Raw genomic sequence first — 16,848 nt, forward strand, 5'->3', positions numbered from 1 at the left:
GTGATGAACATGTTCATTTAATTTGTTAATGTGTTTTGAAAATACAAAGCTCAAAATTTGATGTTTCAAAAGTGGCACACTTTTTCAAGGACTCTGTATGTACATACATTCCTGGTTCTGTCATTATTGCCAATGAACAATGCCTGAAAAAGAGATAATCAGTATCCCAGAACAGTGGAAAAATTTAATCTCAACATTATTGCAGTTTCTTGGAATTGTTATTGTGATGTGTTCATTAGTTGAATTATGCTGGAGTTGTATTACACTGCATCTGAAAGAGAGGAAACAGAAAACCAACAGCAGAAACATTCTCTACAAAGGCAAACACAGTGTAGAATGTACATTAGTTAAGAGAATCAGAAGAACTCAACAATAAGCAAGTGCATACTAATCCTGTAACTTACAGCATTTATTTACATTGTAAAAACACTTATCAACAGGAAATGATTTTAACCCTGCTCGAAAAACCATTTCTGACTCCATTCTCTTTATGTATGTTGGCAGTTCATTATAAAGAATGACACCAAAGTGTGTTTGAGTACATGTTGTTCTAACATGTTCTATGTGGAGCGACCGACAGTTGCGAGTATTAGCACTGTGGTAATCGGAGTTTGTTTACAGGTCACCAAGATTAGCTCTTGTCATCAACACACAAGGAATGTACAGTGAGCAAACAAAGCTTTTTAAATAGAGGCTTGCAGTGAGACCTCGCAGAGCTGTGTGGCAAGGTTCAGATGTAATGTAAAAATTTCATGTAATCGACTATTAATTTTAACCCAACTATTCCATAAGCTACAAGGGACTGGAAGTACCCATAATAATCCATTCCATCTGAGGAGCAAATGTTAGAAATAATTCACAGAGCAAAACATGCAGAACTGAGTCCTGGGAGAGTTTAGTTGCATGATCTTTCCACTTGTAGTCTTGTTCAACATACTTACCAGTTCTGTGCATCGTATCCTTTCTAACACAGTTCAGATGGAGATCTTTGGTTTTGATTCATCTTCTCAAATTGTTCATAGTTCGTTTTTCTCACATTAAGGGTCAACCTACTGGCAGTGAACCATGAATGCAAGGACTTGAGAACTTGTTCAGTTGTAGTGGACAGAGATTCTTTCACATCACTTCCTATTACACTAATGTCATCTGCAAACAGCATGATCTTGGCTGCAGCTTCTGAGGTGTGTATGCCATTTATATAAATGAGGAATTGAAGGTGGCCTAACACACTGCCCTGGGGTGCACCTATTTTGACCTTCCTTGCATCAGGTATTAATTTGATTTTGTGGTTAGTATGAACTGATGTGAGCTCCACAATCCCTGATCTACTTTGCAAAAGTGATTGAACCCACTTATTTTCCTTTCTGTTCATCCCCATTGCTTCCAGCTTATCTAAAAGAATTTCATAACCAACCATATTGGAAGCTTTAGAAAGATCTAATTATCCTGTTATGTGACAAGGATATGTTGTACCATCGACTGCGCTTTTTGATGTGCTGCTAAAGAATAAGTCTGTCATACTTTCTGGGAAGTTTTCAGTTAATCTTGGATAGTACTATAGATTCAGATTGGTTCACAAAAGAACTGATTTACTACATTTGTGATATACAATAAAATTAACAATTTAATCTTAGGTGTCTCCCATAGATTCTTATTGTCAATCATTATTGTTTTTACTTATTACTTCATAATAAAGAGTTAAGTAAATCGGTGGTTGAATTTTTCTAGCATACTGCATCATTCTTTTTGTGCTAATTGGCTACCACATCCCATAGTGTACCATGTGGTACACTCAGCTCCAGTGCTAGTGCTCAGTTTATGAAACAATAATAAAATTTTTCTATCTCTACAAACTTATAAGAAATATCGTCACTGTAACCACAAATACCACAAACTTCAAACTATCATCTCAAGGTCTGACAACACTGCTTGTTTACTTCTTGACAGCTTTATGTTTCTTTTTTCTTTCACAAAATTATATCTTTGTAAATGTTTTGGGCATGGCAGTGATCACAATGATCGGTAATGAAATACTAAACAGAATAGTTTTGATCACATAAAAACACTTTTATTCATGAGTGGTGACTGGTTTTGACAGTACAGTAGACACCAGTGGGTAGTATTCACAGTTCCTGCTACATGCCATTGTCTCCACATTTTATCATTGGAGCATGATCTGAAGATGATCGATATCAGGTTGAAAATGGTCACAACTTATGAATTAATGTGTTTTTACGTGGTCAGGACTGTTCTATATAAAAAATATTACCTGAACACATACTGGAAATCCTTGGTTAATAGTCTGATGTGAATACTTTTTTCCTCTTGTTTTTATCAGAGTTTTGTATTACTACTATGTAGTGTATGTTAGAGTTCTGTAACAGTAACCAATCATTTCAGAAGTATGTTCTTTGGTTGGAATTATGCACAACACATTCACTTTTAATGTACAGAATACAGCCATAGATTGTATATTGTTTCATTTATTTTGACTAGTTTCACACATCAGATGTGAGCATCTACAGGTCTGAGCTTTGCATGTGATGCACTGTGCAATGTAGGATTTGTTCACCAGGTCTTTTGTTGCGTACTTTGGAATAATGCGGTGCAGCAGGCAATTGCAGTTAAATTTAATCAACATGTTGACTTGGATCAACTTGAGTTTCAGTCATAAATATTTATGAACATCTTCCCAAGCCTGATTGGGCACAAACATCGCAGACACAGCTGTCTCGTATCGTACTTGCACAGCTCATTACATGCAAAGCTGAGATGCAAGTGTGCTTAAGTTTGATTAGTGAAACTGATCAAAACCAATCATCATATGACGTGGCTGTTACACTGCCTAACAAGAAAAGTGAAGCACATAGAAGACATGGCTGAATGTCAATGTAATTTTATACACAAACACACCAGCAGTGGGTCTGAAAATGATTAGAGTTGTGATTCTCTGTGATAGGTAGAATGGCCATCAGTGTGCATTAGTGTTGTTCGTGAATCACCTAAAACTTGTGCTGCAAATACTGTGGAAATGGAAAGTGCTATTGATGTGAGATTTTCACAGAATGTATTGGTAGTCTGGGGTTGTATTGTTAGTCAATCAACAGATTGTAATAATACTTAGAAGGTGTATTTTTTGTGCAAACATAATTTTTTAAATGGAACAATGCCTATTGACATTAACAAATGCAAAGTAGGGTAAATTAGGAGGTCAGTGGTGTTTGTTACAGGAGTCTAGTGCGAGTCATTTTTGAGGTATCATATATTGAAAATTCCCCACACTGACACTTGTACAATACCTAAAGAACAGCACAAGTGCATACACTAGTTATGTGGATTCTGACCAGTAATGAGACAGTTGACCACCACAGGTTATGTTCAAAATGACCACCAGCAGTGGAAATACATACTTCCATTCTGGTATGGAATAACAGCTGCGCACATGCTGGCATTTCAGCGGAGATATCCGAGCAGGTTGCAGTAATATGCTGTTGCATGTAATTGGGAATAAGTCATGTGTTCTTGTAGATAATGTCTTTCACCTTCCCCCACAGAAAAAAGTGTACAGGCGTCAAATCTACAGAATAGAATGGGCAAGGTAAAAGTCCACTGCATCAAATCCAACAATTTGGAAACAGTTCATTAGGCATGCTGTAGTTCTTCTTGCAGTATGGGCTGGACAGCCATCATTTTGGTACCACATGTTCTTCGTGGTTTCCAGAGGAATGTCTTCTAGCATCTGTGGAGGATGGTCTGTTAGGAGGCTTCGGTACTTGTGCTTGTACAGTGTTCTGTCTATGAAAAATGGGCCTGTGATCTGATGGTTCACTCTCCCACACCACACATTAACACTTCATGGATGCTGCCATTCTGCCTGAAATAACTAATGGGGATTGTCAACAGACCAATAGTGCATATTTCTGCAGTTTACCTGGCCCCCATGGTTGTTAAATGTGACTTCATCACTAAACAAGGTACATGTCACATCTAGAGTATCCTGTCTCAATGTCCATGTACATAAGATAACATGGTTCTGATAGTTTGTTTTCATGCAGCTCGTGATGGAGAGAGGTGTGTTACGGATGGAACCTGTTTCGATGGAGAATGTCTAGGACACCTGCTTCATGCCACTTCCTCATGCAATTGTGCGGGAGCTAATGTGCATACCAGCTGCAGCAGCAGCAAGAACATTTATTTTCCCCTCTTGTGTTGTCACTGTTTCTTTCTGTTACATTGTCTAAGTTTTGCACTTCCACCTTCATGTAAATAGTTGAAGAGAGATTGTTGATGTCTATTGGGATATCTTGCCACATACACCAAACAAAAACAAACTGCATTTTTCCTACTCCTTCCATACACTATGAGCATGTCAGCTTTTTCTGACCTTCTACTTGGACGATCACACACTAACTGTCTAGCAAGCCACAGTGCACTCAAGGAGCACACAGGCACACTAAAAAACATAACAATGTTGTACCTAGCAAATACACAGGTTGAATGTCACAAACAAATGTCACTTTGGGAAGTTTTCAAAACACGATATCTTGTAAATGTCTCACACTAGACTCCTGCAACAAACATCACTGACATTCTAGTTTATCGTACTTCTAGTTTGTTTATGTCAACAGGCATTGTTCCATCTAATAAAATATACGTTTGCACAAAATTACACTTTCTAAGTATTATTACAATCTGTTTATTGGCTAACAATATGAGCCCCTGTCTGCCAGTCCATTCTGTGGAAACCGCTCATGAATAGCACATTTCATTTTCACAATATTTGCGGTACAAGTTTTAGATGATTCACCCTGTAGAACAGGCATAAACAGTATCAGATATTGAGTGTTCACTGTGAAGCACACGGAGAAGCCATGTACTTGTGTGTGACAGCCATATCAGCACCTGATGGAGTTTGAAAGTGGCGTCATTGTAGCTCTCCATTTGACTAGCAAGTCAAATTGTGTAATATCCAGATTTTTGGGGCATTTGGATGCAACAGTGACCTGATCCTGAACTGCCTGAGAGTGAGGGCAGACATATTTGTCATTAATGTTCTGGTTGACGACATTTAACCATAACAAGTATTGCTGTATTATGCACCAGGCACTTTGTAGCTCCTTCACATCTGCACCTGCCATCAGAGAACAAGCAGTTGACTCCCTGTGACATACTGTGGCATATTGCACCATTGGTCAGAGACTAGCAACAACCAGACTATGGAATTACAGTCCGATGCATAGGCTGCCTTTAACACTACAATGCAAATGGCTGCAATTGGAGCAGTGCGGTGACCGGGAAGCATTAACAGCTGATGAATGGTATCAGATCATGTTCAGAGATGAATTGTGGTGCTGCCCTGCCCCAGAAAATAGCTTCATTTCATCAATTGTTCTAATAATTGAACAAATCAGCTCACTCTCTTCAGTTGTGGTATCAGACATTTCTACAAAAATGAATCTGCAGAGAGAATGGTAGTGTCATAGACTGGCTGTTTGATAAATGGGATTGCAGTCTGTGAAACTAGGGGAGATCTGGGAGACTGAAAACACCTTTTGAGCGAAGGAATAGTCGGAGTGCTACTTATTATTTTCAAACCCTTTCCCTCCAACTTTTTTTGCCTTTCATGTATACATATTTGTAATTTTATAATGGTTTATTTGAATATATATGGCACTTTTTCCCCCAAATCTTTGTATTCCTAAACTTATTGAAGCAGCTACATTTCTTTAAATTTTAACTGTGTTACATAACGTTACTTCCACCATTTTACTTAACTGTGTCATAAAACGGTAAAATCAGTTTTGACAAAAATTATTCTCAATGCAAGTACCATAAGAAAAGACTGTATGAAAAAAATGTATTTTTTTACTTTAGGGTGCGGTTTTATGGCCATACTTATGTGTGTTGTTACTCTTCTGCAGATTTCATACACAGTAGTGAAAAAACAATTTAGTTGTACAGCAGCAGAAAATATGTTACTTCATATATTCTTTACTTTACCAAATAAAATTTCATCTTCAGCATAGAGTCTTCAGAAAGAAACATTTTTTGTTTGCTTGTATTTTAAAGTCAACTCTTGCTATCAGTTGTGCATTTCCTGTAATTAGACAGGTGAACAAAATTTTTATTATGGCATAATTTGCCCAATTTTGAATGAAAAATGAATGTTCATGTACTAATGGGTTCTTATTAAGAAGCTTTATTAAAGAATTATATACAACAAGGTCTTACTTAGATTGTTGTTGTTGTTGTTGTGGTCTTCAGTCCAGAGACTGGTTTGATGCAGCTCTCCATGCTACTCTATCCTGTGCAAGCTTCTTCATCTCCAAGTACCTACTGCAACCTACATCCTTCTGAATCTGCTCAGTGTATTCATCTCTCTTCTCCCTCTACAATTTTTACCCTCCACGCTGCCCTCCAATACTAAATTGGTGATCCCTTGATGCCTCAGAACATGTCCTACCAACCGATTCCTTCTTCTAGTCAAGTTGTGCCACAAATTTCTCTTCTCCCCAATTCTGTTCAATACCTTCTCATTAGCTATGTGGTCTACACATCTAATCTTCAGTACTCTTCTGTAGCACTACATTTCGAAAGCTTCTATTCTTTTCTTGTCTAAACTATTTATTATCCATGTTTCACTTCCATACATGGCTACACTCCACACAAATACTTTCAGAAACGACTTCCTGACATATAAATGCATACTCGATGTTAACAAACTTCTCTTCTTCAGAAACACTTTGCTTGCCATTGCCAGTCTGCATTTTATGTCCTCTCTACTTCAACCATCATCAGTTATTTTGCTCCCCAAATACCAAAATTCATTTACTATTGTGTCTCATTTCCTAATCTAATTCCCTCAGCATCACCCAATTTAATTTGACTACATTCCATTCTCCTCACTTTGCTTTTGTTGATGTTCGTCTTATATCCTCCTTTCAAGACACTGTCCATTCCATTCAACTGCTCTTCCAGTTCCTTTGCTGTCTGTGACAGAATTTCAATGTCATTGGCAAACCTGAAAGTTTTTATTTCTTCTCGATGGATTTTAATTCCTATTGTGAATTTTTCTTTTGTTTCCTGTACTGCTTGCTCGATATACAGATTCAATAATATCGGGGATAGGTTACAATCCTGTCTCATTCCTTTCTCAACCACTGCTCCCCTTTCGTGCCCCGCAACTCTTATAACTGCCTTCTTGTTTCTGTACAAATTGTAAATAGCCTTTCTCTCCCTTTATTTGACCCACGCCACCTTCAGAATTTGAAAGAGAGTATTCCAGTCAACATTGTCAAAAGGTTTCTGTAAGTCTACAAATGCTAGAAGTGTAGGTCTGCCTTTCCTTAATCTATTTTTAAGATAAGTCGTGGAATAAGTATTGCCTCACGTGTTCCGACATTTCTACGGAATCCAAACTGACCTTCCCCGGGGCCGGCTTGTACCAGTTTTTCCATTCGTCTGTAAATAATTCGTGTTAGTGTTTTGTAGCTATGACTTATTAAACTGATTGTTCGGTAATTTTCACATCTGACAGCACCTGCTTTCTTGGGGATTGGAATTATTATATTATTCTTGAAGTCTGAGGGTATTTCGCCTGTTTTATATGTCTTGCTCACCAGATGATAGAGTTTTGTCAGGGCTGCCTCTGCCAAGGTTATCAGTGGTTCTAATGGAATGTTGTCTTCTCCTGGGGCCTTGTTTCAACTTAGATCTTTCAGTGCTCTGTCAAACTCTTCACGCAGTATTGTATCTTCCATTTGATCTTCATCTGCATGCTCTTCCATTTCCATAATATTGTTCTCAAGTACGTCGCCCTTGTACAGACCCTCTATATACTCCTTCCACCTTTCTGCTTTCCCTTCTTTGCTTAGAACTTGGTTTCTATCTGAGCTCTTGATATTCATACGAGTGGCTCTCTTTTCTCCAAAGGTCTCTTTAATTTTTCTATGGGCAGTATCTATCTTACACCTTGTGGTATATGCCTCTACATCCTTACATTTGCCCTCTAGCTGTCCCTGCTAAGACATTTTGCACTTCCTGTCGATCTCACTTTTGAGACGTTTGTATTCCTTTTTGCCTGCTTCATTTACTGGATTTTTATATTGTCAGTTACTCAAGATTTTTTACTGGCCCTCATCGTTTTACCTACTTGATCCTCTGCTGCCTTCACTATTTCATCTCTCAAAGCTACCCATTCTTCATCTACTTTTTTTTCCCCACCATTCTTGTCAATTGTTCCCTAATGATCTCCCTGAAACTCTCCACAACCTCTGGTTCTGTCAGTTTATCCAGGTCCCATCTCCTGAAATTCCCACCCTTTTGCAGTTTCTTCAGTTTTAATCTACAGTGTATAACCAATAGATTGTGGTCGTAGTCCACATCTGCCCCTGTAAATGTCTTACAGTTTATAACCTGGTTCCTAAATCTCTGTCTTACCATTATATAATCTATCTGAAGCCTTCCAGCATCTCCAGGCCTCTTCCATGTATACAACCTTATATCATGATTCTTGAATCAAGTGTTAGCTATGATTAAGTTATGCTCTGTGCAAAATTCTACCAGGTGGCTTCCTCTTTCACTCCTTACCCCCATTCTGTATTCACCTACTATGTTTCCTCCTCTTCGTTTTCTTACTATCGAATTCCAGTCACCAATAACTATTAATTTTAATTTAGTCTCCCTTCACTATCTGAATAATTTCTTTTATCTCATCAATCTCTTCGTCATCTGTGGAGCTCATTGGCATATAAACTTGTACTACTGTGGTAGGTGTGGGCTTCGTATCTATCTTGGCCACAATAATGCGTTCACTATGCTGTTTGTAGTAACTTACCTGCACTCCTATTTTTTATTCATTAATAAACCTACTCCTGCATTATCTCTATTTGATTTTTTATTTATAACCGTGTAGTCACCTGACGAGAAGTCTTGTTCCTCCTACCACCAGACATCACTAATTCCCATTATATCTAAACTGAACCTATCCATTTCTCTTTTTAAATTTTCTAACCTACCTGCCCGATTACGGAATCTAACATTCCCTGTAGAACGCCAGTTTTCTCTCTCCTGATACTGACATCCTCCTGAGTAGTCCTCGCCCAGAGATTTGAATGGGGGTCTATTTTACCTCCGGAATATTTTACCCAAGAGGACACTCCATCATGTAACTGTACAGTAAAGCTGCATGCCCTTGGGAAAAATTACGGCTTTAGTTTCCCCTTGCTTTCAGCCATTCGAAGTACCAGCACAGCAAAGCTGTTTTCGTTAGTGTTAGAAGGCCAGATCAGTCAATCATCCAGACTGTTGCCCCTGCAACTACTGAAAGGCTGCTGCCCCTCTTCAGGAACCACACATTTGTCTAGCCTCTCAACAGATACCCCTCCGTTGTGGTTGCACCCTCGATACAGCTATCTGTATCGCTGAGGCAAGCAAGCCTCCCCACCAACAGCAAGATCCGTTGTTCATGTAACTATTCAAACAGATATTTCCAAGGTGATTGGGGAAGAGCATTGCTGTATTTAGTGCACACTGTTGTGCATTGAAGACTTGCAATGGATAAAAACAATTGCCATGAGGTGTTTTATGATACATAAATGAATGGAGACATGATGAATTGTTAACAATTTTGTCTCTGAGACACATAGATGAAGTACAACAACAGCTGAATGTAATTGTTTAATAACATACATATTAATACTAATTTTTAAAAGGTGAGAAAATTAAGTCATAAAAGGAGAAAATAGGTACAAAGGAAGACAAGAAAAAGAAAGGTTAAAATTAGGAATATGAATTGAAAAGAGATGAATTGACAGGATCTGCAGTGATAAGCAGGAAACGCCAGAGAAAAAAAGTTGCGATAATGATAGAAAATAGGGGAAGACTGTACATATATTAAGCATTATACAAGAAATTATATGCATAATTCAACTGATCCAGGGAACATAACAACTTTATACTGTACATATGATCATAAGTTGTTTAAATGAAGGAGCCACTTATAAGGACCGTGACTATGTGATCTGACCCTAATCCTGTGATATTCAGATAGCACAGACATGTGCCTTCCTGAGATTAGCCTGTTGCTGTAGACGAGACTTAATTATTAACCTTGAGGATTGTAAGAAAAGTAGATAAATTAATTAAACAATGGAAACTCCAGGTTGGAATATTAGCAGTATTAGGAAAAGAATAGATTGCTACTCACCAGAAAGTTGCCCCATTGAGATGCAGACAGTTACATTGGTGACCACTATCACTGGTAGCTCTGACCACTTGCAGCTGCTGGCAGCAGTGGGCATGTGTGAATGAAGTGTGCTTGCTTGCGTGAATTTGTGCTTGTTTTCTTTGCTGAAGAAGGCCTTGGCCAAAAGCTGTAATGTGTAAGTCTTTTCATTGTTACTGCAGCTCAGCAGGTCATCTCTACAGTGAGTAGCAAGCTGTCCTTTTCTTCAGAAATTGATTAGTTATAGACCTATCTTGCTATTATTTAACATCTAAAGGGCAATAAAAAAGTTTCCATTTGAGGGCTGTGCTGCAGTATACATGCAACATAGCACAATTCTGGTGTGGGTTTATAGCCACCAACATATAGGAAAGGGATTAGTGTGGCATTTGTTTATTTACAACATGTATGCGGTAAATGTGGAAACGTAAACTATGGTGACATTATTACCAAACACATCCAAACAGGACTAATGTATTGGCTGCTCAAGGACAAACATTGGTAAACATCCAGCAGAGAATGAAGAATGTGTATGAGGAAGCATATCTGGGGAAAATGTCCTGGAAAGCAGTGGCAGTGAGTGCTCCTGCTTCATGATAAAGCACTTCCCCAGACCACAAATGCCATAATGCAGAAGTTATGCCAATGGTAGTGAGAGACACTTGAGCACCCACCCTATGCTTCTGATAATTACAAATGCGATTATCATAGCTTCAGTCCCTTAAAAATGTCCTTGAAGGGTTGGTGATTCCTGTTGCATGAGGATGTGCAGCAGGCAATTAGAGACTTCTCCATGCAGCAGGACCTGGCCTTTTACCAAACAGATATCTTCAGCTTGGTGCATCAGTGGATGATTGCTTCAGTGCTCACGGCAAATTTGTCCGATTGGCATACTAATTCTGGACTGTATAACCTTCAAACAGAAACTTTTTGATTACCTCTTATAATTTTCTTAATCTGTAGTGCAAATTTTTACAAACTGGGAATTACTGTTAGTGCAGTTGCATTGAGCCACTTGACCCATTGCCAAATGCTTTATGATATTTAAGACTGTCAGCTTTCTGTTACATCAATCATAATTTTCTGAAACCAGCAAAACAAGCAAAACTTGAACCTAGGAGAAAGTGAATACTTTCTCCTTCACACTGCAATGAATGCATATATGTTCAAATATTTTTTCCTTCGTAGTTCTTTGGTATTCAGAGACAATCCTATGCTTGAGCCGTATCTCCAGTTCTGCATGTAATAACATTATGCACACCCTGTTGTTTAATGTTTTGGTCAGTAGTGTATTTTTCATTCTTGTTACTTACTTGTCTTTTCTCATCACTTGAGTATGATAAAATGATATTGGAAGGTTTTGAATAGAATACAAATAATGAAAGGAGTAATGGTAACTACTCACCCTCTAGCTGAGGCATTGAGCGGTTGGCAGGCATGTAAAGGAGAGTTTAAATATGTTGCTGATCTTCTTCTGAGCATTGTCTTTCTTCAGAGACATTGCAACTCTCCCCACCCCCCTTCCCCCCTTAACGCATACATAGCTCCGCCACTGGACAGTGTAGCTGGCAAGGCTAACACAGTCCTGTATATGCGCTTGGGTTTCACTGTCTTAAACGTGTTCATCCTCTAACTAGTGTTTTAACCATTACGGAAGGTTATCATGTTATTATAGGTACTATGCACATGGAAAATCATAAAGAATCATACTGACAAGTAACAAGTACAGAAAACTTGATCAAAGTAGAGTGTGTATAATTCAAAAAATGTGCCAAAACCATGCAAATATTTCAGTCCCAATGCATTCAATACACTTTTAGTATGTATGTTTGTGTGTGTTTGTCAAAGGGTTTGTTCTTAGGACTCTTACTTTTTATTGTTCATATTGACGTTCTTTCAACAGCAACGTTACCAGATGATGAGTGCATTTTATTTACAGATGATACAAACTGTGTGATAAATAGCAAATAAAATTTAAGAATATTCTTCATAAACACTTAAAAGTCAGTCAATTTTCATACAGAATGATGTCTATTATTCAGTATTTTCAGTAGCTTGTCAACAAGCATACAAGATTCAACTACTAATTAAGTACAGTTTAAGAGGAACCAAAAGTATTTATTGATGGTCAACTCCTTGTACTCATTGATGATTTTTTTAGTAGAATATATTGATGTTTTTATTATTAATTATATCTCATAATATGAATGCTATGAAATACTCGACTTTGCTACAGCTTCAGCGCAGCAGTGGGATTTGTGTAAGTGACTTGCAAACTGATTTTGTTCTTGAAGTGCTTGGATGCATTAGCCTTGGTATTGTTTTATATACATTATTGTGTATATATTGAAATATTTGTTACAGGTTTTTAATTAATGTGAATATGACAAAAGTGTATAATTTGTTTAGATTTTCCGCATCCTTGAGGATCGTTTCACTTAAGATCTGTGGAAAGAATGTTAAGATATGAGGGTTTTCTGTAAATATTTATTGTGTATTTTTGTTTGTTTGACATCCTCTACATCCTTTAGGGGTTCTTCTCTGTAGATCTCCACAATGAACAGTGTATCTAATTTAATCTATTGCTATTTTGTTCCATAGCCGGCCTTCTTCGTGTCTCATAAACTTCTTGCTGAATGGTCGTTCTGTCATGTTGGAAATGCCAAGGAAAACTGGAGGAAAGATAATTTCACATTTGCTTGCTGCTCATGGCGGAGAAATATTTGTCCACACTTTAGTAACTGCACGTAGTGTCTTGGAAGATCCTCCTTCTATCAGTGAAGGTTGTGGAGGTCGTGTGACAGATTATCGGATAACGGTACTAATTTAGTTTCTTCATTTTTTAAATTTTATGCTATTTTTATCACTTACTTGTTTAAGAGGTCTATTCTCATTGATTATTTCTTTTAAGAACCTTCAAAGAGCTGAATCTATTTCATTACATCAATTTATTTCACTATGGCTGCTCTTCTTGGTAAACTGTACAGCAGTTATTGATCTACCTACAATGTACTTAGTTTTACTAAAAGAAATTGTCCCATATACCACTTTTGCATGGTGTATGTAATTAGTTATTTTCATATTATAACCAGGATAATATAAAAATGTAGCAACATTTTTGAACTTACTCTTCTGAAACCTATTTACCATGTTCTCATAGAAATCAGGTTGCTCTTCTGTCAACTGATTTAAATGTACTGTACCTCTCTTTGCTGGATATTTGTAATCTGTGCCTTGAATAGTAAGGGTAATTTCACATTTGAAAAGCATTGGCAGTTGATACTTTGTAACCAGAGGATTGTGTGGATATGACATTATCAACTGAGTTTGGAAATATTTTATTTGCATTGGTTGCTCCCTTTACGTTAAGTAGCATAGATACGAATGACAGAAATGAAATAGTTATAACTGTTATTGTTTCTTGTGGCACACCATCAAAGGGCTAACTAGAAGTCTTTGGGTTGACATCTTAATTTTTTCAAATTTTTGAAAATGCCTGTTGTCACACTTCATTCATAGTTATCATTATCAGTCACATGACATCCATTACTGGATATTGGTCTTCTCCAGACTTCCCTATGTTACTCCTGCAAGTTCATTTTTGCCATATATCCATCTTCCATTACGTCATCATCTAGATCTGTTTTTTATCTCGTGGAATCCAGACAAGAACTTCCTAGGTAGATTTACTATACATTACCTAAATGCCATACCCACATCCATTGTGGTTTCTTTATAGCCATAACTGTGTCTTCCATTCCATGTTTTTATTTCATCTTGTATATTGTGTACCACCATGCAGCACCCAGCTGCTCCTTGAGCACTCCTTAGTTCTAGAAAGTCTGTGTATCAATAGTATAAGTAAAATCTGGTTATACAGACTGACTGTAAACTTTTAGTTTCAGGCACATCAGAAGCACATTTTGTTTAGGGGTTGTACCTCATTATTTGTACATAAGCATCATGAAATTATACTAGAGTGTTTATCCAAGTGTAATGACAAAAGTTCATGGGTTTTCAGCCAGGTAACTAGATCAGTGTGTTGTGATGTTTTGAAAGATATCATACTCGCTGTATTACCCCAGTGTTCAAGAAGAGAGACAGACCACCATAAAATGTGATTACTGAGTGAGATAGTGCATACAGTACGAGTATTTTGAGTGTTGCTATTGTCAGTGACTCATACTCCCAATTCATTTTCTTTCTGCAAACACAATTATTTGTTGGCAATTACATATGACACAAAAAACTACGTTAATGTACATGTATAACTAAATGTACTTTTAAGTAAAGCAAAGCATGTTATTTATCTCTTCATCATCATCATCATCATCATCATCATGTACAGTTTCCTGCCAGTGTTGAGTGAATACACTGATTTTATATTTTCTTCGTTTTAGGATTTTGGTGTGCTAATGCAGAATAACAAACTGATACCTCTGAAACGAAAATATGATGAAACTGAGCCAGAGACACCATTAGACAAGATGAGAGCCCGACTTGATCGCCATACAAAGTATTGGCCCATCACTATTTCATCAACATTAATTTTTAATCTGAGGATGGTATGTTTCTTTTACCATAGATCCCATATTAAATCAAAAAGATATCCAATTATCTCAATGAGAACAGCAATACTAGTATATTCAGTAGTTAATTATTATATGTTGCTATTATTATTGTTGTTATTTCACAATGACCACAATAAAATGCCTGTGGAGTCTACACCTGCAGTTTACAGGATGCAAGGCTCAAGTACAGCGTCATTAAAAATATTGTGCTTTATTTGACAAGTGAAGGAAACTATTATGATTGTTTCAAAATTTTAGCATTGTAAATGTAGCATGCTATACTACAGCCAAACTTTAACTTGGGAACCAGTGAAAGCTAGGCTGTAGAGGGATAAGAAAGGGGTTGTGTAAAAGTTGGAGCTATGCCAGAATCACTTCATTTTGGCTTCAAATGGCTCATTCTTTCCATTATCTCGCCATTTTTGTGCCCTGTGTTGCTTTTCTTCACCTGACCCTCCTCCTTTCAGATTTTCATTTTCAAGTCTCCTTCCCATTACTCTCAGTGAAACCTGTAACCACCCTTTCCATCCCTCCTTCCCCCCCACCCCCCCTCCCCCCTTCACACACACACACACACACACACACACACACACGCACACACACACCCACACACACACACACACACACACACACACAGAAGCATTAATAATTGCCCAAAGGCATAACAGGACAGGTAACCAGTACAACCAGGAGCTCTCTCCAGTCACCAGTACTGGATGTGGACTCTGCTTGACTCCGTGGCGAAACTGCCACAGTAACTCACTGTAACATAACATTCAAAAACCTATTCACTAAAATTTATGTATAACAGATTCAGACAAGTGAGCAGTCTGTTGCAATTATGTAATTATTTATTAATTCCAATTACACATCATCAGACACTTTGTCAGACTGGAACTATAAGGAAATAGTTACAACTCAGATATGTAGGTCTCATATCACTAAGAAGTGAGTAAATTTGAGAAACTTTAAAACTTAGTTGGTTGAACAATGGAAGTCTTAAGTATGGGACCCAGTTGTCATGTAAAACAGAGGTGAAAAACACCTTATCATAAACTACAAATTGACATAGGGGAGCCATAAAAAGACACAGAAAGATGAGTAGCAAAAACATTGAGTATAACAGATTAGGGGAGAAGGGAAGGGGGAGGAGCAAATCAAATATGAAGGCAACCAGATTGAAAAACACTCTTATCATGGCAAAAAAAAAGGAGGGTGTGGGAGGCGAATATTTCCTAAGGGAAGTAGCTTTTCAATTTACCTGGCAGCTTCGGGACATTTAATTCAAAACATCTTGACATACACACACTTTTTTCACTTGTTAGTATTAGTACCCATGTTATGAAATATCATGCAGTGTATCAAGTAAAATAACATGATACTTGATGTGATATTGTACAGCATGACACATGCCATCATGTCATCCAACGTGGCATTTGTCGTGTCTTGCAGTATAACACAAAACGTCATTAAAGTTTAGGATGCATGCATCGTCACACTGTGCTATTTTCGATTAGAGATGCACTGCCAAGCTCCGATACTTCCTATTATAGATGTATCCCACTCTCTAGAAGCACATAAATATGCTCATAGTCTCTCTTGCATCCATCACCATACATGTAACAGGGTATGGATTTGGGGGAGAAAAGGTCCTCTCCAGGAAACAGTCACCCCCAACCTAAAACCATAAACTTGTCTTAGTGTTCCTCCAGGAAAAAATCCACGCCCAGAAATTTTATCCCTCAGAAAAACTCTTTTAGCTATTACAAGTATGCTCTTCAGCCGTATGATATTACATGTTATTTACTGTGACTGGCAAATGTCCTGGATTTTGGACACAGGATCAGGGACTTTAGCTTATAAATTGCAAGATGCAGGTGTGCCAACACATTGCAGCTAAGGGAGCTCACTGTCCTGGGGAAGTAGGATTAACTTAAAAGATTTAAATGTCTTTGATACTGCCAGATAAGTCAAAAAGCTAGTTCCATTCTTTTCATTCCTACCTCTGGCCAGGGTGGACCTATTTTTGTGTTGTGATAGGAGCATTTTGCA

General features: G+C 37.6%; 1 protein-coding gene across 3 annotated transcripts in view; it reads left to right on the forward strand.

Annotated features, from left to right (window-relative positions):
- Nucleotides 1-16,848, forward strand: part of LOC126457790 (integrator complex subunit 13) — a 249,485-nt gene that overhangs the window by 74,250 nt on the left and 158,387 nt on the right. For all 3 annotated transcript variants that reach the window (XM_050094375.1, XM_050094377.1, XM_050094376.1), the window contains exons 8-9: nucleotides 12,827-13,043; nucleotides 14,626-14,790. In XM_050094375.1, the coding sequence (XP_049950332.1) occupies nucleotides 12,827-13,043; nucleotides 14,626-14,790 (382 nt within the window). The remainder of the gene's footprint in view (nucleotides 1-12,826; nucleotides 13,044-14,625; nucleotides 14,791-16,848) is intronic.

This window comes from Schistocerca serialis, chromosome 2 (assembly GCF_023864345.2).
Source record: "Schistocerca serialis cubense isolate TAMUIC-IGC-003099 chromosome 2, iqSchSeri2.2, whole genome shotgun sequence".
Taxonomy (NCBI): Eukaryota; Metazoa; Arthropoda; class Insecta; order Orthoptera; family Acrididae; genus Schistocerca; species Schistocerca serialis.